Genomic DNA, 27,774 nt, shown 5'->3' on the forward strand with positions numbered 1-27,774 from the left:
ATACTTAGATATCCAAAAAGCATTTGATAAGGTACCACACAAAATTAATAAGAGCCCATGGTGTTGGGGGTAGTATCTTCGCATGGATAGAGGATAGCCGACAGAGAGTTGGGATAAGAGGGGCATTTTCAGGGTGACAAATGTAACGAGTGAAATGCCACAGCGATCAGGCAAATGGAATGTTGGACTTTATTTCAAAGGGAATGGAGTATAAAATAGGGAAGTCTTGCTAAAACTATACAAGGTACTAGTTAGATCATACCTGGAATACTGTGAACAGTTTTGGCCCCATTATCTAAGGAACGATATACTGGCATTGGGTGCAGGTTCAGTAGGTTGATCCCAGGTATGCAAGGATTTTCTTACAAGGGGAGGTTAAGTAGGTTGGACCTATACCCGTTAGAGTTCAGAAGAATGATCAATGACATTATTGAGAAATATAGGATCCTCAGGGAGTTTGACAGGGTAGATGCTGAGAGGTTGTTTTCCCTTGAGGCAGAGTCTAGGACCAGAGGGCATAATCTCAGAGTAAGGGGTCATCCATTTAAGACAGAGATGAAGATCAATTTCTTCTCTCAGAGGGTAGTGAGTCTGTAGAATACTTCACCACAAAGAGCTGTAGAGGCTGTCTTTAAATATGTTAAAGGGTGAGATAAGCAGATTTTTAATCATTAAGCAAATTAAGGGTTATGGGGATATGGTTGTAAAATGAAGTTGAGGATTAGCAGATCAGTCATGATCTTAATGAATGGTGAAGCAGACTCGATGGGCTGAATGGCCTACTTCTGCTCCTACATCTTATGGTGAAGAAGAATCAGATAAAGATCTATAAAGGATATTAAAAATTACAAGGAGAGGTCAGTAGATTGGACTAAGGAAAATTGTTCCAATTTGAGAGCATGGTATCCGCACAAGCCTGATGAGCTGAATGTTTTTTTTGTGTGATTGAGTTCCTATGATGCTATGACTATACTGCTGAGATAAACCTAGTTACAGGCAGAAAATCCTTCTTTCACTGGATCTTTTTGAAGTATTGTCACTGTTGTAATGCTGCCAATTTGCCCACATTAAGATCTAACAAACAGCAATGAGATAAATAACATATAATCAATTTTATTAGCCTTTGATACACAGATCACCAGGATTCCAGAAAAACTTGCCTTAATTCCTTTACATAGCGCTTTGGAATCTTTTATGCCCATCTATACAGGACGTTGGGTTTAGCATCTTTTTTGAAAATCAGCACCTTCAACAGTATTGCCCTAGTATTGCATTGAGGAGAATTTAGTGCATATGTTTGTTGAAAGGACGAGGCCAACTGCAAATTTTAGAGATAGAAAATTTACTTCAAAGTCTAATTATGTAACTCTGGACCGTGTATACTTGACTGTAAAAGTATAACTCAACTAAATGAAGGGGGGGGATCTTTTTTAAAATTTGTATTGTTGGAGTGCTTTATTACATTGTGGAACATATTTCAAGATATTCCGATTAATTACTTTTGGAGCACAGTGGCTTGCATGTACATAAGTATGAGCAAAATCCAGTGTTCCCTCTATACACTAGAGCTTGATTTTCTTGCCTCATTAAAATCAGATTAGGGTGAGTAACCTGCTCCAGCTTCTAGTGAAATTGGGATCAATTCAAATTTATACAGGCAGTAAATATGGTAGGGCATCTGCTGTAATTGTCATTGCACACTAGTCAGCTTTCCTCAAAAGTTCCCACTAATGGGTTAGAAGTTCAAATGCGAGTCCAAAACTAGAACACAATCTAGGCTGTGCTAAGGACACGGCTGATGGTAAATGCTAAGTTGTTCCAATCCCAGAAGGGAAACTTGAAACAACTGTCCTTGTATTTGTGTTTGCAATTTGTATAGTATGAGGAGAGGTTTTGAAATCCAGAAATGATGTCCCTGAGTGTTGTGCAGGTCTTGCTGCATATGATCTCAGGCTGCTTCAGTATCTGACAAGTTGCAAATGGTACTAAACGTTGTGCAATCATCAGTGAACATCCTCACTTCAGACCTTATGGTGACAGGAAGGTATTGAAGCAGTTGAAGATGGTTGAGCCTAGGACAATTACCCTGAGGAACTCCTGCAGCGATGTCCTGGGACTAAGATGATGTGCTTCCAACAACCACAACATCTTCCTTTGTGTTACGTATGACTCCGAGGTTTTCAAGGTGATTCCAAGAAGAGTTTTCTCCCAGATTCCCGCCCTCGGCTCACTGTCCGTGTGGAGTTTGCACATTCTCCCCGTGTCTGTGTGGGTTTCCTCTGGGTGCTCCGGTTTTCTCCCACAGTCCAACGATGTGCGGGATATGTGGATTGGCAATGATAAATTGCCCTTAGTGTCAGGGGGATAACAGGGTAAATACTGGGATTATGGGGATAGGGCCTGGATGGGATTGTTGTTGGTGCAGGCTCGTTGGGCTGAATGGCCTCCTTCTGCACTGTAGGATTCCTATGATTCTATGATTCCCATTGACATCATTTTTCTAGGGTTCCTTGGTGCCATCCAATGCTGTCTTGGTGTCTGCATACAAAGTGACAATGATTATGCTTCAGAAGCAATTAATTGACCACTAAGTGCTTTTGGATGCCCTAGAATTCAAAAGCTGTTGTCTAAAATGCATACATTTCAAATACTGCAATTTCTTACAATTGAACAAATATCAATTTAGTATTTCATAGAAATCATAGAAATCCTACAGTGCAGAAGGAGACCATTCAGCCCATCAAGTCTGCACCAACAATTCCACCTCGGCCCTCTGCCCGTAACCCCACATATTAACCCTGTCAATCCCCTTGACACTAAGGGCAATTTACCATGGCCAGTCCAACTAACCCGCACATCTTTGGACTGTGGGAGGAAACTGGAGCACCCAGAGGAAACCCACGCAAACATGGGGAGAACATGCAAACTCCACACTGATAGCGACCCAAGCCAGGTACTGAACCCAGGTCTCTGGAGCTGTGAGGCAGCAGTGCTAGCCACTGCCACCGTGTCACCCTTAATTTCCTTTATATCAGAGCTGTTTTCTGATTCTGATGGAGAGCATTTGATTAATATAATCACAACTGAACTGTACCAATCTGTGCTCAGATTATCAAATTCATAAACCGTTCTTTTGATGGGGACATAAAGTTAAAGAAAGTATTGCTTATCAGAATCTAAGTGAACGAGAATGCTAAATGAATTGTTTTTTATATCTAGGGATGGTTCTTGTGCGGAGTGACAGTGGACAGTTGATGCTGATTCCTCAGCAAGCTCTACAACAGATGCAGTCGCAAGCTCAGTCTCAAGGGGCGCTCACTTCACGATCTGCCACACCTACCAGTGGTCCTCCAGTTCAGATCTCAACTGTACAGGTAAGGGGAAGGCTTATCCGCAACAGTCTAAAATTGAATTTGCCAAGTATTTTAATACAATCTCATTTTAATTGCATTGCGGAGAGGTGGCTGCAGGGTACCCAGGCTGGGGACTAAATATTCAAGGATATCAGATATTTAGGAAGGACAGGTAAAAAGGAAAAGGAGGTGAGATAGCTCTGATAATGAGGGATAATATCAGTACATTAGTGAGAGAGGATCTTAGGTCAGATGAACAAGGTGTAGAATCAAAAACAGAAAATGCTGGAAAACCTCAACAAATCTGACAGCATTTGTGGAGAGAGAACAGAGGTAATGTTTCGAGTCTGGATGACTCTTTGTCAGAGCAGTTTGCTGAGAAACAGCAAAACAGCAGTAGTAGTTTACAGGCCATTAAACAATAGAGGTAATTATAGGGCATGGTACACATCAGTAACTAGAGGTGCATATAACAAGTATAATATAGTAATCATGGGAGACTTCTATCTACATATAGATTGGGTAAATCTAACGAGCACTAATACTCTGGAGGACAAATTCCTGAAATGTGCAAGATTTGATTTGATTTGCTTTATTATTGTCACATGTATTGGGATACAGTGAAAAGTATTGTTTCTTGCATACTATACAGGCAAAATATACCGTTCATAAAATACGTAGGCAGAAAGGAAAAGGGGAGGGTGCAGAATATAGTGTTGCAGTTACAGGTAGGGTGAAGAGAAAGATCAGCTTAATATATGATAGGACCATTCAAAAGTCTGGTGACAACCGGGAAGAAGCTGTTCTTGAATATGTTGGTAGTGTTTTCAGACTTTTGTATCTTTTTCCCAATTGAAGAAGGTGGAAGAGAGTCCAAATATGTGTTTGTTCGGTGCATTGGCCATGCTAAAATGCCCCTTGGTGTCCCGGGATGCGCAGGTTAGAGGGATTAGTGGGGTAAATATGTGGGATTATGGGAATAGGGCCTGGGTGGGATTGTTGTTGGCTCAGACTCGATGTGCCGAATGGCCCCCTTCTGCACTGTAGGATTTCTATGATTTCTATGAGAGTACATCCGGGGTGCGTGGGTCCTTGATTATACTGGCTGCTTTTCCGAGGCAGCGGGAAGTGTAGATAGAACATAGAACATTACAGCGCAGTATTAGGCCCTTCGGCCCTCGATGTTGCGCCGACCAGTGAAACCAATCTAAAGCCCATTGAACCTACACTATTCCAATATCATCCATATGTTTATCCAATGATCATTTAAATGCCCTTAATGTTGGCGAGTCCACTACTGCTGCAGGCTGGGCATTCCACGCCCTTACTACTCTCTGAGTGAAGAACCTACCTTTGACATCTGTCCTATATCTATCACCCCTCAATTTAAAGCTATGTCCCCTCGTGCTAGCTATCACCATCCGAGGAAAAAGGCTCTCACTATCCACCCTATCTAATCCTCTGATCATCTTGTATGCCTCTATTAAGTCACCTCTTAACCTTCTTCTTTCTAACGAAAACAACCTCAATTCCCTCAGCCTTTCCTCATAAGACCTTCCCACCATACCAGGCAACATCCTAGTAAATCTCGCCTGCACCCTTTCCAATGCTTCCACATCCTTCCTATAATGCGGTGACCAGAACTGTACGCAATACTCCCAAGTGCGGCCGCACCAGAGTTTTGTACAGCTGCAACATGACCTCCTGGCTCCGAAACTCAATCCCTTTACCAATAAAAGCTAACACTCCATACGCCTTCTTAACAACCCTATCAACCTGGGTGCCAACTTTCAGGGATCTATGCACATGGACACCGAGATCTCTCTGTTCATCACACTACCAAGTATCTTACCATTAGCCCAGTCCTCTGTAATCCTGTTACTCCTTCCAAAGTGAATCACCTCGCACTTTTCCGCATTTAACTCCATTTGCCATCTCTCAGCCCAGCACTGCAGCTTATCTATGTCCCTCTGTAACCTGCAACAACTTTCCGCACTGTCCACAACTCCATCGACTTTAGTGTCATCCGCAAATTTACTAACCCATCCTTCTACGCCCTCATCCAGGTCATTTATAAAAATGACAAACAGCGGTGGCCCCAAAACAGACCCTTGGGGTACACCATTAGTAACTGAACTCCAGGATGAACATTTCCCATCAACCACCACCCTCTGTCTTCAATTCCTGATCCAAACCGCTAAATCACCCTCAATCCCATGCCTCCGTATCTCCTGCAATAGCTTACCATGGAGAACCTTATCAAATGCTTTACTGAAATCCATATACACCACATCAACTGCTTTACCCTCATCCACCTCTTTGGTCACCTTCTCAAAGAACTCAGTAAGGTTTGTGAGGCACGACCTACCCTTCACAAAACCGTGTTGACTATCCCTAATCAAATTATTCCTTTCTAGATGATTATAAATCCTATCTCTTATAATCCTTTCCAAACCTTTGCCCACAACAGAAGTAAGGCTCACTGGTCTATAATTACCAGGGTTGTCTCTACTCCCCTTCTTGAACAAGATGGAGTCTATGGATGGGAGGCTGGTGAGATGGTTCCTCAACATAATGCTCTAGAAAACTAGCTAGAGAACAAGCTATTTTAGATCTAGTATTATGCAATGAGAGAGAGCTAATTAGTAATTTGTTGTAAAAGAACTCTTTGGGAGGAGTGACCACAATATGCTAAAATTTTCCATTAAGTTTGGAAACAATGTAGCTCAATCCAAAACAAAGGTCTTAAATCTAAACAAAGGAAACTATGGAAGTATGAGGGCCAAGCTGGCTGTTGTGGATTTAAAAAGTATGATGGTAGTCAGAAAATGGCTAGTATTTAAAGAACTAATACATGGTTTACAACAAATATACATTCCTTTAGACACAAAGAAACAGGAAAGGTGAGTCAACTGTGGCTAACAAATGAATTAAAGATTGTATTGTAAAGGGAGAGACTTATAAAGTTGTCAAAAAGCAGTAAGCCTGAGGATTGGGAACATTTTAGAATTAAGCAAAGGAGGACCAAGAAACTGATAAAGAAAGGCAGCACCAGATATGAACGTAAACTAGCGAAAAAAATTAAAATTGATTGTTAAAGCTTCTATAGTTATGTAAAAAGGAAAAGATTAGCAAGGACAAATGTGGGTCCATTACAGGCGGAGACAATCGTAAATATAATGGAGAATAAGAAAATAGTAAAGAAGCTTACTACTTAGTGTCTGTCTTCACAGATACAGGAAATCTGCCGGAAATAGTAGAGAACCAAGGGACCAATAGGAATGAGGAACTAAAGGAATTTAGTACTAGTTTTTAAAAAAGTAGTATTGGAGAAATTAACGGGGTTAGAAGTTCATAAATCCTCAGGACCCAATGATCTACATCCCAGAATGTTGATAAAGGTGGCTATAGAGATATTGGATGCATTGGTGGTTAGCTTGCAAAACTCCACAAATTCTGGAATGGTACTTGAGGATTGAAAGTGCCATTAGCTTTACTAATTGTTTGATTTTCCTGCAAGATAACTTTATTCTTTCTTGTATAGCTATGTCCTCATCTCCCTGAAGTTTAGAAGTTTCATGTCTTTTTAAAAATATTCTTTTTTTTCTATCCTTACTATCAAAGTGAATAAATAACCTCACTATTAAAATCCCTGTAAGACCTTTTATAAAGATATTCAAACAAGATTTCAAATTGTAAGACTATTATTGTGCTAAACAAACTAAAAACAGCATTGATTAAATACTATTTCAGTTGGCAACCCATACTCTTAACTGCAGAAAGATATTTAATCTTCATTTAACTTTTAAAACAACCAAACATCCCCTTCCATAGTTATTCTTTTCTCTGTCCCTTGAGTGGATACTTCATTCTCCAGGCTTCTTTCTCTCTTCCTACGAACTTTTCGCTCCTAATACCAATCCCTATGACAATATAAATCACATGGGTCTTGTATCTAGGTAGAAATGCTAATTAGCTACCCTTTGGATTCTCAACTCCATTCTATTTTGAAATTAAATAGTTTGAATTATAACCTTTTATAAAATTGAATTCCTAATACCTCCCTCAATGCTTGCAGTCTACTCATAGTTAGCACCAATGCCCTTGCCATTGTCCATCAACTATGAACATCTTGTATCATCTTCCCAGTAAAACACCGTCCACGTTTCCTACATTATTTTACTCCATCTGCCACCATGGTGCCCTGTCATTTAACTTGTCTTATCTCTTTGCAGCCTCTTTGTGTCTTCCTCACAGCTTACATTCCCACCTAGCTATGTATCATCCTTTCCTTTCCCTCTATGTACTCAATAAATTGTATACTTCGTCTGTATGGCCTGCAAGAAACAATACTTTTCACTGTATACCAGTGACAATAATAAATCAAATCATTAAACATGGATACACTAATCAGTCTCCTCATTAAAATCATTACTAAAGATTGTAAATGGCTCAGGCCCCAGCACTGATCCTTGCAATTCTTCATTAGTTATAGCTTGGCAACTTGAAATTTCAAATGTCCCACTTATCCCTACTCACTGCTTTCTGTTCATTACTAATCTTCCTGCCTTAATAAATTATGTTATGAGTTGAATTGCTAATAGCAATCCAAAGTTGTGATAAACATCAGTGATCATAATTGGGACCTTAGAACTACCATGGTTCCCTTGTGAAGATTCTAAATCCTCACCCCATCCGAAATTTGATTAACACACTTAAGTAGAATGTAAATTGACAGATGACAATGCTGGCAAGCCTTATAGAAAACCTTTTTGAGAGACTAGTGGAAGTCTCGAAAATTTGACCACAGTAACCTGCATAAGGTCTTTCAGAGTTTAAAAAAATCACTTGACAAAGGGGGAGAAATTGGCAGTTTGCTGGCTTGACAGGTGATTAGGAAGTGGCGTTTCATACTGTGAAATGCCAGTATATTAATATTAGTGCCAAAATGGCAAATACAACTTAATAAGGCAGGACAATTTTTAAAAAAAAAACTGATTGTCATATCAAGGCTATTGTAAAACAGGTATAATTAATTTGCGTGCATTGATGGATTGGATTTTTAAAATTGCACTGTATGTTGCTGATTTAAGAGCAAAGAGCACCGCTTTAAATGGAAAACTGCTCTTTGAGCGGAATATGGGGATTTGCAACCCATGGAGTGCTGAAATTCAGAGGGTGCAACACACTTGTACCACACTTAGACACAGACAAATACTCTAACTGCTCCTTTATCTTTGTACTTCACATCCCTAGGCTGACTGCTACATTCTGATTTTCTTATGGAGCCCCTGTTGTACTACATGGTGTCAGAAAGAAGCCTTCATTATTAGCTCCACAAGTCAATTCCTTGTTTAGAAAGGTTATTTTCTTCATTTCCCTGACAATTGTAACCGTCTCCCCACTGCCCTCCCCCCGTAATTATTATATTTTCTTTCCCTGGCGTCTTCACTTGTTCTGATAACTGCATGTTCCTAGCAGGCCTGTTAGCATTATTGCAATTCCCAGTTATCATCTTGCCATTGACTGCAATACCCAGGTATTCAGTCAAATGATCCTCAAGTTGACAACATAAATGTCAGGATAGAAAGACTGCAATCAGTACGATGCTATTTCCAAGGGTGTGGTATAATGGTAGTTGCTAAAATAATATTTATTTACGGCTCTTTTATGGAAGGGATTAGTCATATTTTTTGAAACCACTAATTTCCCCAGAGGCCGCTGGGCCCATCACTTTCTATCACCCCCTCGAGGTTTTTTTCTTGCAGAGGCGGCCCATTATTAGTTTTCCGTATCCTGCACCCTCCACCACCGATGAATGCACCACGGGGGTTTGTCATTGGCGGTACCAGAAGATTCCTGCCAAGGGTTGGAAAATTGCAGCAAGCGAGTCCAGAAAGCTGCAAAGGCATGGAAAGATGAGGTGCTGCTCCTCAAGCTTACACTAAGTAGCACGGGAACAATGCAGCAGGCCAAGGAGAGCAATGTCTGCATGAGAGCAAGGCGGAGAATTAAAATGACAGGCCACTGGAAGCTCCGGGTCATGCTCGCAGACTGAACAGAGGTATTATAATAGAATAGAATCCCAACAGTGCAGAAGGAGGCTGTTCAGCCCATTGAGTCTGCACTGTATCTCTGACAGAGTATCTTACCCAGGCCTTCTCCCCTGCCCTATCCCTGTAACCCCACACATTTACCATGACTGATCCATCTAATCTATACACCTTAGGACGCTAAGGGGCAATTTAGCGTGGCCAATCCACCTAACCTGCACAACTTCGGACTGTGAGAGGAAACCGGAGCACCTGGAGGAAACCCACACCGAGACAGGGAGAATGTGCAAACTCCGCAGAGATAGTCGCCCAAGGCTAGAATTTAACCCAGGTCCCTGGCGCTGTGAGGAACCAGTGCGAGCCACCGTGTCGCCCCACAAAGTGGTCACCCAATCTGCATTTGGTCTTCCCAATGTAGAGACCACATTGTGATAAGCAAATACAGTATATTAAATTGAAAGAAGTACACATAAATTGCTGCTTCACCTGGAAGAAATCTTTGGGTCTTGGACATTGAGAAGAGAGAAGTTAACAGGGAAGGTATTACATCTCCTGTATTTGCATGGGAAGATGCTGTAAGATGGGATGAGTATGGAATGGACCAAGATATCACAGATAGAATTCAATAAATTTAGTAATTTGTAGTTTAGCTTTAGAAAAAAAATGACTGGATGGTCATAAAAACCTAATTGGTTCACTATATTCTTCAGGGAACGGAACCTGCCACCATTTTGCCCACATCTGTCCACATCAGCATTTCCCAGATATTGGGGCAGTAGAATATAGAAAAACTTGGGCCATCATGTCTCTGTTCACATAAAAGTAATTTAGTGACTTAATAGTTACTTAATTTAGTTTAGTACCGACAGGAAAATGTGCTCTTGGATCATACCTTAACATTAAGTTGTTCACTAAGTAATTAGAGAAAGATATTTTGGCTACAGCCCACAGGACATTTCATATCTGATGCCTGGGCTTTGCAACTGATTACTAGCTTCAAAATTTATTGAAGATTATCAAGACCATCAGATTTTTTTTGGTATAACATTTAACATTTGGTAGCAATTTAATATTTCAGTGCAATGACATAAGGTAGTGGGAATAGAATGGGAGTTGGGATGCCATGGGAGATATGGGATGGAGACCAGACGGTATTGGAAGGATGGAATAGGGGGTGGGAATAGGATAATGTAGGTGTGATGGGAAGGGGATGAAATTAGAAGGATTAAAGGAATGGAATAGATATGGCATGAGCGGGATTGTATGGGAAGGATAAAATAACGTGGGTTGGGGATCTGAAGAAGTTTTCTCTTATTCTTTCACGGGACGTGGACGTCGCTGGCTAGGTCAGCATTTATTGCCCAGCCCTAATTTTCCTTGAACTGAGGCCATTCCAGAGGGCATTTGAGGGTCAACCACATTGCTGTGGATCTGGAGTCACATTTAGGCCAGACTAGATAAGGACGACAGATTTTCTTCCTTGGGAATGAGATGGGTTTTTACAGCAATTGAATCTCTACTGGTGTTATGTAAACCCTGAAAAGTTAAGTCTAGCAGTGAAAGTCATAGAATTCCTACAGTGCAGAAAAAAGGCATTTCGGGTCTTCACCGACTCTCCAACAGAGCATCTTACCTAGGCCCACCCCCATCTATGTAATCCCACACATTTACCTTGCTAATCTCCCTAACCTACACATCTTTGGACACTAAGCGGCAATTTAGCATGGCCTGTCCACCTAACTTGTGGACTGTGGGAGGAAACCAGAGCACCCGGAGAAAAGCCACACAGACATGGGGAGAACGTGCAAACTCCGCACAGTCACCCACAGCTGGAATGGAACCCGGGTTCCTGGCGCTGTGAGGCAGCAGTGCTGACCACTGTGCCATTGCTTGTATTTGTTTTGTTAGAGTTTGCTTGTATTTGTTTTGTTAGAGTTTGCTGATTTACGCATCTTATTTACTTGTATATTTTTTGAAGAACACTACATGTAGAAATGGCCCAAAACCTGAAAGTGAAACCATTTTCTACATTGCTTTGTTTTCCACTTCTTAAGTTAAAGTTAATAATTTATCACGGGGGTTTTACCACTCTCCAAGGTGCTGAAAGCTATCACTTCATAATTCTATCCTTTCATCTTGAGCTTTATAGACATTTCCAGAAATGGATATTTATTTACTAATCTAGTTAATACCTTCAGTTACATTTAAATGGTTTTAGATTATTTCTTCAAAAAATACATTTTTCAACAATGATACCACACAAACTGGCCTCAACTTTTTTACCTTTTCAATGTCATTTTTAGGCACCTGGAACACAAATAATTGCACGACAAGTGACACCTACAATCATCAAGCCAGTATCTCAGCCACAGACGACAGTACAAGTGACAACTGCACTGCAGCGACCTCCAACCGTACAGGTAATGTTACGAATTAGGTTATGTTTCCCAAAGAGAAAATTGAGCAATGAGTTTAATTTAGTTGGAGACCAATGGGATTGCAGTTTTCAAAATTTGGCAAGAAATGTCTGCGGGAAGAAGGGTAGTTATAAAGTAAGATCCAAGTTAAAACCACAAAGTATATGTAAAAATCATATTGTGCAAGGTCTTGGAGGTTGATTTTATATTATCAGTAGTAAGTGTGCTACGGATATTTTAATACATGGGAAACATTCTGATGTTAATATACGTTTTGTCCTTTTGCTATCTCAGCCTTGGATCAGTGGTGTCACTGAATTAATAGGTCGTGGTTTTGGACCCCATTTTAGAGGCAGAAAGACATAATTTAATTTGACACTTCAATGCAGGTCTGAGGGAGCATTGTACTGTCAGAAATGCCCATCTTTCAGATGAGGTTCCATCTCCCCTTTTGGGTGGAAGTAAAAGATCCATGGTATTATTTGAAGAAGAGCAAGGAAGTTCTCCAAGTCTGTCAATACTTCCCTATCATCCAATGTCACAAAAACTGATTTTTTTGGTAATGAATTTCATTGCTGTTTGTGGGAGTTGTGTGCAGACTGATAGTCAGGTTTCCCTACCTGAAAACAGTGACTACACTTCAAAGGTGCTTCATTGACTGCGAAGCACTTGCGACATCCTGAGGCCATGAATGGCATAAGATGAAGGCAATTTCTTTATTTATCTTCCAGTCTCAGATCGTAATAAGTGGAGCAACATCTGCAGCTTCAATAGGGACCGCAACGACAGTCCAACCAGGAACACCTCAGAGAACTGTACAGACATTGGCAGCAGCTGGTGGAGGTCCTACGTCGCAAATACTGCAACCCACTGCCTCAGCGGTAAGAATCAGCTGTCGATGCATGGCATATATGTAATCTGCCTAAATGTGGCGTAATCACAAAACCCGGTGCAAACAGCTTTTCAAAATAGCATTTGTGAGAAACACTTGCAGCTTTTACCTGTGAGAAATAAAATTCACAAATAAATATTTCATATGTTCTAAACTCAACAAAACATACATTGACCAATGGGGAGAATCAAACATTTTCCCTTGTGTGCTACTATCTGAAATGCAAATTCACATCCATGAAAAATATCTGATTAAAAACATCTTCCTCTCCATTGTAATGCAGTAGAACAAAAATATCCATCATAAAATATGCTGCCGTTGTCATGATCATAACATTTGGCTAGATTTTAGATATGGTTGCAATTATATACTTAATGAAGTTTCACAAATTAAGTGCAGTCAACAGATCATTTTCACAAAACTGCATTTCCAAAAAAATGAAAGGCTGCAAAATAATTTTAATTATTTTGGTTCAATGTAGTTGATGCTCTTTCTTTTCCAAGTCCAAAGATGTGCAGATTAGGTGGATTGGCCATGCTAAATTGCTCCATAGTGTCCCAATATGTATAGGTTAGGGGAATTAGTTGGGGATAGGGTGGGCCTAGCTAGGATTCTCTGTCGAAGAGTCGGAGCAGACCCGATGGGCCAAATGGCCTTTTTCTACGCTGTAGGCATTCTATGATTCTGTGATCTAGGAGGACACTTGAAATTACAGAACCTGAATAAACCAATATCTCCATTCACAATGCACCAATGTCGAGATGCTGAACTTCCACAAGCCTCAGACTTTATTCATAAGAGAGCCCACACTTAACTCTATATCTGTCTTTGGTTGTGCTCCTCTCCTTAGCTTAACTTTTATTTAAAATTCTTTCATGTTTATTACCCGCCATCTCAGTACTCAACCTGTCAATAAAGAAATATCAAATCCATTAAAGCAAATAGATTTATATTGCAACAAAAGTCCTCAATTTTGTCTTCAGTTATGACTAATAAAGATAATCTTGGTCTCAATTTTCCACATTTGAGCGCGTAAAGCTTTTGAGCCTTTTTTAAATGTAGAAATTTAATCAGTATTTATCTCTGAAACAGCTGTGTCATTTTTTAATATATTAGGTTTACTTTGTTAAAGTGCAATATTGTAAGAATCCAGAAGCAATATTTTGAGTACACTCAGCTCACTCCAAAGTTCGGGTACTTAACAAGAATAAGTTTTGATCAACAGCTGGCACCATGTCATAGCCCCACCCGCACTTAGGCCATACCTCCTTGGTGGCAAGTGTGCACTGCCAGGCTGGCAGTGCCTAATGGGTACTGTCTGGCCATGCCCCCAACCACCCGGGGGCTTCAATGGCCTCCGATCTCCCAAGTGTGGCCATGGCATCTGGTCCCGCTTGCCGACGAGGGGGGAAGCATCCAGGAGGGCAGAAGCAACCATCCTAGACTTGCTAATGGGATGCAAATAAAGTCGGTCCTATGCTAATAGGCTTCACGCCCTTTCTGGGCACGAAGCCATTCTCACCGGCAAAACAGGCGCGAGTTGGTATTTTTAGCCTTGCCTGCTAACTTCCCAGCTTGCCATGCTGATCGACCGACGCAACGAGCCAGTAAGATCGCGCCCAGCATTTTTGAAGTTAGGGCAGGAGATTATTGGCTGAAAGGCAGCTGTTTGCAGATCCATTGATATGGTTGCTAAGTTCATTCAGTGTATAAAACATTGGATATCTGTTTTTGAAATTCAATCGGTGATGAACTTTTAAGACAAAGTTTGTCGCATCAATTATATAAAAAAATTAAAAGCCACATGTTCTTCAAATGTAATTAAAAATTTAAGAGTTATGGGTGGTAACTATGATGTGGAAGAACTGTTGCTATTTACGTCTTGTAATTAAAACTCTACTATTTTATTTCATTTTGCTGTTGTATTTAAATACTTTTTTGCTTTAAAAGCTAATCCACCATTTACTTTCATAGTTGATGCTGGACAAATTGAAAAGTAATTTACAAGCTAACACCAGAAGTTACGTTATGTATCTGTAAGATCCATTGCTTCCGTGGTAGAGTTACATGAATAAGACTACCCTTTCACGATTAATGTAGGTCAGTATGTCAGCCAAGTCCATTCAGCACTGGAAACCCAAAACTGATTAATGGTTGATGAGCTAAAGACATACAGCCATCTGCTGGCAGGCACTCAAATTGCATAAAAGGAAAAAGATCCAAATTTGTGTCAACTGCAACTGCGTACAAGCTGTGGTTAGAAAGACATTCCACCTGGAATAAGTAGTTGTGAATTCCAATGTTAGTATTTGGATGAGTACTGTCGTCATGCTTGCATATGCAAGCCAAAAACTACACAGCACAAGTTGGCTTCTGTTAACACCAAAATGAATAACGGGTGCGTAAATTCTGTTCCAGAGAGCAGTGGAAGTCTTCCCTGATGTTCTTATTCTGATAAGCCACCCAAATGTTTCTGATTTAGAATAACATGAGCCACTGATGGAAAATTCACTGCAACAGCGGTTATCTTTAGAACATGTCATTACATTGTATATGCTTTGGAATATGCAATTATTTTTAGTACAGCCCGGTACTTTTTTTGCATTCACTGTCCAGAGTGGGGCATAAAGCACATTCGTTTGAGCAGGTACTTCAATACAAACTGGATTGTCTTCACTCGAGCTTTCACATGTTTCCTGGCCATAACCTAAAGAGGGGGCAGGGAACAAAATTGAAGGCAGCAAATGCTCATAATTCTTTTTTAAAAAATAAGTCAGTTTTGGACCTTGAATTAAAAAATATAAATATTCTATTACTTTTTTTTATTGGTACCTTTCGGTACTTTGTTTCTAATCAAAAAAGCCAATTCAAATTAAGACCAATCATGGTCCCCACATGAGGGACAAACCAGACCCAAGCTGACAAGACGAGAGAGACATTGCATCCCATCTTGGGCTCGATCAAAAAAGATCCAAGGCGACAGGATGAGGCATTGCACCCTGTCCCAGGCTTGATCTAAGGCTTCATCTTAGCCAAAAAGCCAAGATGACTTTGAAAAATTGTATCAGGTAAAGCCTCGGTCTAACCTCTTTGTCTACCCTGACCCTTTAATCTACTGTAGTTTAGGCAAACCACGATCACTAGCGTCAGCACACCCCAAGTGCGATGGACTAGCCTCGTCCTATTCTCAATTTACTGAGCGAATGTAGCTCTATTGTGGTTAATGGATAGATTGTTATTAAAAGCGAGTGATCAAATGATCCCAATTACATCTAAATCAACCATATAATTACAAGTTAATCTGGTACCACAATGTACCTTCAGGTTACTGAAAGAATCTGATATCCTATGTTTTATTAAAGGATTAGAGAACATCCAGCACTGTCAGTACCTGAAGATTAGTCACTGCTGTTATACGGGCCCCAACTCAGCAAATCTAGCAGTACAGCAATCTCATGGCTGCGCAAATGAATGTGGGACTTATTTTCTTTCCCACACCCTCCATTTTGCAAATTTCTGCTTAATTAATTCTGATAAATAATCAAAATTGTGAGCCTGAGCAAGAGATAATAAAATTTCCATTGAAAACCTTTTACAAAGTTATTTGGAAGAAAATGACTCTATGACTCTAAAACTGTAATAGGTTAGTAGAATGATGGCAGCCTTATTTAAAGTTTCAGGTCCATACCAGTAAACCGATGGATAAGAAGGAGGGCCTTAAATTTAACAACATTCGCAGTTGTTTGGAGGACAAAAATCATCCAGGTTCCCACCCGAATGATTTCAGCGCATTCCTCCTCCCCGTCTCAGATTTTCCTCTGTATGCTTCTATGAATCCTCCATCCTCCATAGATCTGAATTCATCTAAAGCTTATTCTATTCTCTAACCTACACCATGTCCCACTCCCCCATCACCTTTGTGCTCACTGCCCTATGTTGTTTAATGATTCACCAAAATCATAAATTTAGAAGTTTTATTCTTGGGTTGAAATTCCTCCAAAGTCCTTCCACATTATACTTCAGTAACCTTCTCCATTTCGACAACTCTCCCAGAACTAAGCTTTACTCTAACACTCACTTCTTACCAATCTGTCACTTCCTTCACCCCACCATTGGCAGCTGTACTTTCAGCTGTCTAGGCTCCAAGCTCTGGATTTCCCTGCATAATCCTCATTTCATTTCCATACTTTAAGACCCTTCTTAAAATCTGCTCTTTCACCAAGCTTTTAGTCACCCCTAGAGTCTTCTTCATTGACAGTGCCAATTCTTGTGATGTTTCTTGGGATGTTTTTCTACTGCACAGTGGCACAGTAGTTAGCACTGCTGCTTCATAGCTCCAGGGATCTGGGTTTGATTCCCGGCTTGGGTCACTGTCTGTGTGGAGTTTGCATGTTCTCCCCGTGTCTGCGTGGGTTTCCTCCGGGTGCTCTGGTTCCCTCCCACAGTCCAAAGATGTGTGGATTAGGTTGATTGGCCATGCTAAATTGCCCCTTAGTATCCCGGGATGTGTAGGTTAGAGGGATTAGCGGGGTAAATGTGGGGATAGGACCTGGGGTGGGATTGTTGTTGGTGCAGACTTGATGGGCCGAATGGCTTCCTTCTGCACTGTAGGCTTTCTATGATGATTCTATGATTACAGGTGTTATATAAATGCAAGTGGGTGTTTGGTGATGTTTGTGAAGAATAGCTCATTGTGTAAAGTTGCTAATAAAAAATGCCAATGACTGGAGTTATACCTGCATGGATTAGTATCTTCAAATAAGGAAAATAAACAAAAGAGTTGCACAGTTACTTGATTTACCCAGCAAATGAGTGAACTCCTGGTTTTGAAGCAAAATTCAAAATGTGTGAAAGTTATATTAGAACTGAAGTTTCCCTTCTACCACAGCAATGATTTATAGCAAGGCATTAACTCCTGTACGGGTAAAGTAAACTTTGAATAGGGAAAGCTTTTAACTTTATGCACTGTACCTTTCTCTCTGTTAAATGCTTATAATGTTCCACAGGAAACAATGGAAAATGTGAAGAAATGCAAGAACTTTCTGTCTACGCTGATCAAACTAGCTTCAAGCGGTAAACAGTCAACTGAAACGGCTGCCAATGTCAAAGAACTGGTGCAAAATCTATTGGTGAGAAAGTGTAATATAAACGTTTCTCCATTAGTTTACCGTAATTAAAAAAACAATCTCAACCAAACTATATTTGTTCTTGAATTGGGGGAGAGCAAATAACAGGTGAAACAAAACAGAAGGTATTTATGTAGAGAGTTGTTGGAGAAGAAAATTGAAGCAGAGACCACAACATCTTTAAAGGCAAGAGTAAATAAATATATTTTGAATAGAAAGTGACACTAAATAACGGGGAAAGAGCAAGGCATTGGAATTAATTTTGAATTATTCTAGTAAAGAATGGCACAAACACTATTGGACAGTTGGCTTCTGTTCTGTAAACTCCTGTGCTTTTATGAGGATGATATCGAAGCTACAGTTCTCTAATTTCGAGAATGTCACATGAACCAATGTATCATATAAGTAATGGCTGTACCAAACTTTTGATTAAATATTCAGGTGAGACATTGAATCACTGATTTCACCTGAAGTTTAGAAGCATCTCATCCTTTAAAAAAAAATGTTGGAGCCCTAATTATCAATACTGTATCAGGAACTTGTCCGTAATGTGCACAAAACAGAATCCATCTGAGAATTTCTCCATCACAGTGCATGGTTCAAATGTAACATGTCAAACAGTGTTTAAAAGTTGCAGTATTAACACTTGAAATTCATGCATTTCACTTTACTATGTGGTCACTCTCCAATCTTAAAGAATAAGTGTAAGTTTGTGAGCAAATCCCCTTTAAAGGTTTCCAATTAACCCTAATCTTAAAAGTCCTGCTTGGAGAGTATGTTCAGAGTACAGTTTATGGCAGAAGCTTTTTTACAAAAGGTTGGTGGAGCAAGTGCATGTTTTTTTATTCATTAGTGGGACATGGGCGTTTCTGGCTGGCCAGCATTTATTGCCTATCCCTCGTTGTCCTTGTTTAGGGGGTCAACCACATCACTGAGGCCCTGGAGTCATATGTAGGCCAGACCGGGTAAGGATGGCAGATTTCCTTCCCAAAAGGACATTAGTGAACCAGATGGGTTTTTCCGACAATCAACAGTGGTTTCATGGTCATCAGTAGATTCTTAATTCCAGGTTTTTATTGAATTCAAATTCCACCACCTGCGGGATTCGAACCCAGGTCCCCAGAACATTAGCTGAGTTCTGGATTAATAGTCTAGCGATAATACCACTAGGCCATCACCTCCCCATGTATAGGTATAAAGCTGTTGCACTAATAGAGGAGTCACATGTATAGTATTGTCTAGCTGAAGAATATTCTTACCATTACATTTTCAAAGTTGCAGTGCTAGATCTTTACCAGTGGGTGCTAAATAAGAGCTGGCCATTGTGCTTCTAGTCTTTTCCCTCCAGAGTACAAGTTATCCACTGAAGGTTGAAAAGCTCTTAATCATGTTGAAAGTGACTCAAGTTTTGTTTTTTCATCTCAACAGGATGGGAAAATTGAAGCAGAAGACTTCACTAGCCGGTTATATAGGGAGCTCAACTCCTCACCTCAACCTTATCTTGTGCCTTTCCTGAAGGTAATTAATCATTTGTCTTGGCACGGTACATAAATATTTTTCAAATTAGGAGGCGATAGTTGTGATGTGTATTTCTTTTCTGTATGGTAAATGATCCTTGTGTGGCAAAAAAATCAGTTTGAAAATACAACGATTATGCTGGAAATGTGTTCACTTTTGTGAAATGTATTATCAGGTTTAGCTTACATTCTACAAAAAAACATTGTTTGATATTAGGCTCACTCAGTTGTTATTTGGAACAGAATCTTTCCCACCCCACCCTCTTGGACAATGAGGCTGTGTGTTATATTGAAAATAATGTATTTTACTGTTTTTAGTTGGATTCCTTTCAACAATCAGGGTTAAAATCCTCCTGCTAATTTCACTGAAATGATTGTCTAAACTTGCAAGCCTAAAATGGTAACTTGGTCGATTTGACTGACAACGAAAGTACAACCATTTTGCGTGTGTAGTATACATGTCAGAAGAGTTTCTTTTAAAAGTTTATTTCATTCCCAGAATGTTTTCAGAGTACCAGGAATCTGTAAATAATTAAATTCATCTCAACAAAATATCCAGAAATTTAGAAGCATTTTGGAATGGGTGATCCAATTAGGACAACTCAATGACACAAAGCAATTAGTAATTTTGCGATAAGATTAGCACAAATGTTTAAGCATTCTGTGTTTTTCCAGCGGAGTTTGCCAGCCTTGCGCCAACTCACTCAAGACTCGCAAGCTTTTATTCAGCAAAGTCAACAACAATCCTCAACTCAGACTACAACAGCGTTGACAGCAGTGGTATTAGGAAACACTGTTCAACAGCGACCTGTAGTGCGGACAACCACTGCTACAGCTACAGTAACTAGCACCCTCCAACATCCTGTGCTAAGTTTAGCGCAACCTGGACAGTCAGTGCAAGCTGGCAAGGTAAGATGAATCAACACAGCTGCCATATATGGTGTAACTGTGGCATCAATACGCTTAGCATATTTCAGGCATTATTATTACCACATTTTGTTTAGAATTGCTGGTGAGGGGCAGCCTCAGACAGATTTTCTGAATAAACTCTTTTATCATTTGAGGAAAGGTTGGACAGACAAGGCTTGTTTCCACTGGATTTTAGAAATGCGAGGGTGGCAAGGGATGACAAGGTGGGTGTGGATAGGGGCCAGGATTCTCCGATCTCATTTGCCCCACCACTGCTGCCAGTGAGAACAGAGAATTTGGCACTCAGCCAGAACTTCATTCACTGCAGCGGGACCGGAGAATCCCAGCTGCGGGCGAGATTGGAGAATTGTTTCCTCTTGTGGGTGAGTCCAGAACTATGGGGAACTGTTATAAAATTGGGCATCTCCCTTTCAGAGCAGAGATGAGAATTTTTTTCTGAGGGTTGTGCGACTTTGGAACTCTCTGCCTCAGAAAGTGGTGGAGACAGAGGGCCCGATTTTACCATTTTCGTTCTAAGTGCTGAATCTGGGCGCAATTCAGATCCGACTTGGAAATCTGCTTTCAGGCACCCCCATATGCACTCAGCCTGAAAAAAAAATCGTAGGTCTGAATTGTGCTGTGGGCGGGGCTTAGCACGCCCGAAACGATCGGAGCTCTGAACTGCGCATGCGCAGTGAGGAAAAAAATTTGAAAATCGCACCCCTGTCACATTGATCCCGGGCCGCAAAAAGTGGATAAAGCGGCCCGGGAACGATGGCCCCCACAGACATCGCCCCACCCCCACAACATAACTGTCCCCCTTATCTACCTCCCCACCCCCCGCTACCCAGACCGATCGCGACCTTCTGCCCACCCCCTGCCCCCCCCCCCCCCACTGCCGATTGCTCGCAGAGTGGCAGCTGACCCCCCCCACCAGAGATCCATCTGGCCTCCCTCCCACCCCCCTCCACCAGAGATACATCTGATCCTCCTCTCCTCCTCCACCAACGCCAGACAACGATCTGCCCCCCCCCGCCGATCTGATCTGAGTCAGAGAGCCGTTGGAAGCTCTGAACATACCCCTTCAGCAGCTGGAGCGCCCAAAACAGACCTTTGCCGAGCAGGTCTGTTTCGCGCCGAATCTGGACGCGTGACTGCGATGGTAAAGGGGGAAGTGATGATAAAGTTGGGCGGGCAGTTCATTAATTCAATTTAAATGCATGTAAATGCATGTAAATGCATTTAAATTGCTGTTGTGCCCGTTTCGAACACGAATCGGATCGTGGCCATTTTTGGGCCTTGGTAAAGTGGGCATCTGCACGGACGCAGGCACTGATCACGTTAATGGCCTCACACCCGACTTTACCATATTTTCATGCCCGTTTATGAGCACGACGCAATGGTAAAATCAGGCCCAGAGTGAGTGAATATTTTAAGACAGAGTAAAATAGATTCTTGTTAGGTATGAGAACCAAAGGTTATCAGGAGTAGATGGGAATGTAGAATTCAGACAGATCAGCCATAAATGGTGGAACAGGCTCGAGTGATCTGGAGTCATATATTTGTCAGATCAGGTAAAGATTTCCTTCCTCAAGGACCTACGTGGATTTTTATGGTAGTTTATATCACTGATTCTAGCTTTTTATTCCAGAGTTATTCAATTGAATTTAAATTTCCCAGCTGCCGTGCTGGGATTTGAGTTCACGGATAGAATTTAGCTACATCCACCGGGGCTGGGGGGAGAGATGCCGCAGTGGGGTTGTAAAATCCTGCCCTTGGTGTGCAAGACAGGCTGTTACCACATAGTGCAGAAATTAAGCATTTTCTGCTCTGGAACTGCTAATGTAGGTATTGTGCCGCTTTGTTCCTGGTCACCTCGGTAACTATTTGATGGAATTAGAAGAGATGTTTTGATACTGCTGCATACTGCACTTAACAAGACATTGTCGTTTTTTTATTCGTAATGTGGCAGTGTAGTAACTCACTTCGCAAAATAGTCAGTGTGTCTGAATATTAGTTTGCTGAATTTCATACTTCTACTATTATTGAACAGACTTGAGATGTGCCAGCTCCATCTCAAGTCAGATGGCATAAATTGCAAAGAATAAAGAAGTACAGCACAGGAACAAGTCCTTCAGCCCTCCAAGCCCGTGCCGATTATGGTGCCCTCACTAAACTAAAAAAAAACCCTTCTGCCCTTACTCGGTCCGTATCCCTCTATTTCCTCCCTATTCATGTAACCATCCATATGCCTCTTAAATGTTGCTAATGTGCCTGCTTCCACCACCTCCTCTGGCAGCGCATTCCAGACACCCACCACCCTCTGTGTGAAAAACTTCCCCGCACACATCTCCCTTAAACTTTCCCCCTCTCACCTTGAACATGTGCCCCCTTGTAATTGACACTTCCACCCTGGGAAAAAGCCTCTGACTGTCCACCCTGTCTGTGCCTCTCAATTTTGTACACCTCTATCAGGTCTCCCCTCAGCCTCCAACTTTCTAGTACTTGTCTTTTGTGTTTGTAGTATTTCACATTAAAACTATGTTGAAAAAAAGTTTAAAAAACAGTTCGAACTAGAATGATCCCTTTAGCTGTTATGAGAATACAGTCTCATTACTGTATGTTATGAGACTTCTTACTGTGCTTACCTGAGTCCAACACCGGCATCTCCACAACATGGGAATACAGAACATAGATGCAATAGTAGAAATTGTTCAGAAAGAAATCAAATTCATTCAGAATGTCACTCCAAATATTCATGTAAGCTAAAAATATTCATAACTGTATTCTTTGTACCCGTTTTTGTAAACCTGGTTTTATTAACATTGGGATTGCATCTATTCAAAAATGGTGATATTTCGAGTAGTTGCTGGAGACTGATGATCATTACTGTCCAAGATTTATAAAACAACTTACTTAGACTGCAGTTTAAATAATGAGTACATTTGCCTTCAGGTTGTTCAACAGCAGCAAGGAACGCTGGTCAGACCGCAGGTAACGCTGACACAAACACCGATGGTGACACTTCGGCAACCTCAGAACCGCATCATGCTAACTAGTCCTTCACAGGTGCAATTGAAGCAACTTCAGACGGGTAAATATGAATGTTCTTAAACCTCCTTAAAATAGCACAAGTAAACATCAAAGCTGCAGAATTTAAACTTGCTTGCTTTAGCTATCCGAGTTCGAAAAGCGTGCAGGTTAGGTGGATTGGCCGTGCTAAATTGCCCCCCTGGGGTGGAGAATTCCAAAGCAGCTTCATTCTCACTCGGCAATGACTGGCTTATATACATACTTTGATCATAATTACGAGCAAAATGAATGGAGCAGCCATCAAACCCAAATTTGTCTATTTCATCCCCAACCCATCTATTTTGGGGAAATTTGGATTCTTGTAGCATTCATCTGTAGTAATGATCCAAAGTACATTTTTGATATTTATAAAATTTATGCTGTTCTTAAAACCTATATTTAGGAAGATGAATCAGCTGCCTTTATCAGACAAATTGATTGAATAAAATCTTACATTATATACATATTTTATAAAAATTATGTACATATGGATATGTAATGAAATAATACATTTCATTTTAAGTTAAGCCCCTACAGATAGTAAATCCTAAAACATAAATGATTTCATTAAAAAAAATAGCTTTGATCTTTCAGACAAAAATATTGGAATGCTCCAGAATCTTCAAAACACCACTTTTATTTATCGGAGTGTTTTTTTTTGATTTGGGTATGGAGTGATGCAGAGAGAAATTTAGTATGAATATGTTAAATATTCTGACAAGAACAGTTCCAGTTGGAAATGTATCCTAATTATTGCATAACACTAAAATTTATACTGCAAGTAAAAACATTTTGAGTGCAAAATTGATGACATTTTTCTGAGTCTGATAAAAGGAGACATTCTTCTGTAATCTTCCCCGTTTACATAAACATTTTTGGTAATGTGGCAATTTTTTTTAAGGTGTGAATTCTGAGCACACAATCTGCAAAGTGAAGCATCTTATCCACTTCCTTTTATAATGTCTGATCTTAGTCAGAGCTCTGACTTCCCTTCCTACAGCTACACAATTTACTCATGGAAGTCCAAGAACAAGGATCTATCCTGGGCCCTCAAATTTTCTTCTTTACAAGTTTCCCCTTGGTAATATCATCATAGAAATAGGATCAACTTTCACGTTTACTTTGACAGCCAGGTTTCAAAAACACTCTCTTCTCCAATACCTCAGTACTGTTGATTAACCAATGTCCAATCTTTGGATAGGCCTTAGTTTTCTCCAGCTAACTATTGAGAAGACTGAAACCACCATTGTGTTAAACCAGACTTTTAGCGATCGATTTGATTCTATGGGGGCGATTCTCCCCAAAAAAACAGAAGTGTCGAATTTGTGTGAAAACTGGAGTAAATCACGCTGGATTTTCAGTGGGAGTTCAGAGAAAAATCTCCCACACTCTGTGCACTACAGTGTGCTCTAGGGTAAATTGCACAAAAAATCAGTGGGTGGGGCCTATTCCCGCTGGAGAGGCCGGCAGCATAGCGCTGAGCAGGTCACTACGCATGCGCCAATCTGTCAGTGCCGAGATCGGCCCCCGTCTGCTGGCCTCCCGAATGCTCACCAGGTCGATTGCAGTTGAACTTACCCAGCCCGTCCCCCGACCCTCTGCCCCACCCATCCCCCTGCCCCTCTGGGGGGTTCCAATTGGCCCCCCTCACTCCAGCTGGGTCAGGGAGCTACTGTAAACCACGCTGGAGTGAAACACTCCTGGCGTGGTGGCAGAGGCTATTTATTTATGTTAGATTTGCACGCTCCTTTTCAATGCCTAATGTGGCTCCGCGTCTATTTCTGGCGAGGAGCTGACAGCGCCAGAAATCCACGCTGGGAGACACTTGGGGCCGGATACCCAGCGCAGTTAGCGCTAAACTGGCCCCACTGAAATCTCCCGGCCCGCTGCGCTAAGAAATGGGAGAATTCTACCCCGCCCCCCAATATCTTTCTCATCACAAACCCCTACCTAGTTCCATTTCTGTAAGATCGCCTCCATTTGCTTCTCAACTTAGCCGTTGCAAAAATTCTCATCAATGCCTTTGTTACCTTCACAATCATTCTAATAACACTATCTGAAGATACTTCATCTTCTGTAAACTTCACCTCATCCAAAACTCTTCCGCCCAAATCCTGTCCTCTACCAAGGTTTGCCAAGCATGTCAAAGCTAACTGTGAATAAGGTGTCATCTTGATCCTAGATACTGTCATAAATCATAGATATTCCACATTGAAGTATATCCAACTGTATAGCAGTAAATCTGATTAAGTGAATGACATACAAATATTTTACCAACACATTCAGTTACTTTTTTTTTGCAAATATCTTTGGAGATCCTTCTTTACCTAAAATAACTGAGGATGTTGAGAAGCTTCTGTTATTAACACAAAATAAGAGTTAGGAGATGTACTGCCTTCCTTCTGGGGAGGTGATGGCCTCGTGGTATTATCGCCAGACTATTAATCCAGAAACTCAGCTAACCTGGGTTCAAATCCCGCCATGGCAGATGGAATTTGAATTCAATAAAAAATATCTGGAATTAAGAATCTACTGATGACCACAAAACCATTATCGATTGTTGGGAAAACCCATCTGGTTCACTAATGTCCTTTGGAGAAGGACATTTTCTGTCCTTACCTGGTCTGGCCTCCATGTGACTCCAGAGCCACAGCAATGTGGTTAACTCTCAACTGCCCTCCAAGGGCAACTTGGGATGGGCAATAAATGCTGACCAGCCAGTGGCGCCCGCGTCTCAAGAATGAATTTTAAAAAATAGTGAGTGGTCTTTTCCTGCTAGAAAAAAAGATTCTACTGTCATCTTCCTCAAATTGACAGAGCTTATAGCCGGAATTCTCCAGTCTCACACGACCTGCTACCACCACCAACGAGAATGGAGAATTTGGCGCTCAGCCAAATCACCGTTCACAGCAGTGGGACTGGAAAATCCCCGCCATGTGTTGAGGTTGGAGAATTCCAGCCTATGTATAATATATATATATATATATATATATATATAGTTTGTTGTGCAGAGTGATGTAAGTGTGCATTTGTATCTGCAAGTTAAATAAACCTGGCCCAAAAATAGCTGTTCCAAATAAAATACTGTAACCAATTGAGCTGGAGAAACTTGCTGGACACAAGTGTTTTAACAAAATTTTCTCCATAATTTTACAGTTCCTGTTATGAAACAGACAGTGGTGCCAGGAAATAAAGCTGGTTTGACTTATTCTGTCCAGACTTCTGTTGTTCAGAAAAACAAACTTAAAGAAGCAGCTGCAGCCAGTGGTTCTTTCAGGTGAGATGTTTGAGCAAAAGCCCAGGAAGGAATGAATGTTAGATTTTTTTGATTTGATTTGATTTATTATTGTCACATATATTAGCATACAGTGAAAAGTATTGTTTCTTGCGTGCTATGCAGACAAAGCATACCATTCATGGAGAAGGAAATGAGAGTGCAGAATGTAGTGTTACAACAATAGCTAGGGTGTAGAGAAAGATCAACTTAATGCAAGGTAGGTCCATTCAAAAGTCTGCTGGCAGCAGGGAAGAAACTGTTCTTGGCATGTGACTTCAGACTTTTCTATCTTTTTCCCGACGGAAGAAGGTAGAAGAGAGAATGTCCGCGGTGCGTGGAGTCCTTAATTATGCTGGCTGCTTTGCCGAGGCAGCGGGAAGTGTAGACAGAGTCAATGGACGAGAAGCTGGATTGCATGATGGATTAATATGGAAAAGATTCTTATTAAAATCTTCAGTTTTTATTCCAAAGAAATGATTGATCTGTGCAGCATTTAATTGGTAGTAAGTAAATATTTATCTATCGTTAAAATTGATCTAACAAAGTTCATTTTAAAAACAATAGCCCATCACTAATTCTTTATAGTAAACTTGACTTTTATTTCTCGGGGAGTGAGTTAGTTCTGTTGGCTGGATGGCTGCTTCGTGATGCAGAGTGACACCAACAGTGCAGGTTCAATTCCTGTACCAGCTGAGGTTATTTATGAAGGCCCCACCTTCTCAAGCTTGCCCCTCACCTGAGGTGTGGTGATCTCAGGTTAAGTCCTCTCAACGGGGAGAGCAGCGTATGGTCATCTGGGACTATGGCGACTCTACCTTTTAACATTTATAGTAAACTTTACTTATATTTCTGCTTCCCCGGCCTTAATCAGGTTACTTAATTAGAAATTGAACTTAATTTAAACAGTATTCTGTATCTGGATGCTCGATGTGTGTTGTGCTCCATGGTGGATCAGTACATTACAACTAAAACAATCTCAAAGGAAGAGTAGAGGATGCCAAGAAAGTGGCAGAAAGATCTTCCCATTAGGAAGACAAAAGCTGATTTAACTTATTTTCTTGGGATGTGGGCAATGCTGGCAGAGCCACCTTCATATCCTGACCCTGATTATACTGAGAAGCTGAATTGGTCCTTCTCCTTGAACCATTATTGTCTCTG

General features: G+C 40.9%; 1 protein-coding gene across 1 annotated transcript in view; it reads left to right on the forward strand.

Moving 5' to 3' along the window:
- Nucleotides 1-27,774, forward strand: part of taf4a (TAF4A RNA polymerase II, TATA box binding protein (TBP)-associated factor) — a 71,370-nt gene that overhangs the window by 32,433 nt on the left and 11,163 nt on the right. Inside the window, exons 2-9 of the mRNA XM_078236739.1 lie at nucleotides 3,220-3,374; nucleotides 11,710-11,826; nucleotides 12,555-12,704; nucleotides 17,722-17,844; nucleotides 19,270-19,359; nucleotides 20,034-20,267; nucleotides 23,223-23,361; nucleotides 26,496-26,616. Of these exons, the coding sequence (XP_078092865.1) occupies nucleotides 3,220-3,374; nucleotides 11,710-11,826; nucleotides 12,555-12,704; nucleotides 17,722-17,844; nucleotides 19,270-19,359; nucleotides 20,034-20,267; nucleotides 23,223-23,361; nucleotides 26,496-26,616 (1,129 nt within the window). The remainder of the gene's footprint in view (nucleotides 1-3,219; nucleotides 3,375-11,709; nucleotides 11,827-12,554; nucleotides 12,705-17,721; nucleotides 17,845-19,269; nucleotides 19,360-20,033; nucleotides 20,268-23,222; nucleotides 23,362-26,495; nucleotides 26,617-27,774) is intronic.

The sequence above is a fragment of the Mustelus asterias genome, chromosome 20 (assembly GCF_964213995.1).
Source record: "Mustelus asterias chromosome 20, sMusAst1.hap1.1, whole genome shotgun sequence".
Taxonomy (NCBI): Eukaryota; Metazoa; Chordata; class Chondrichthyes; order Carcharhiniformes; family Triakidae; genus Mustelus; species Mustelus asterias.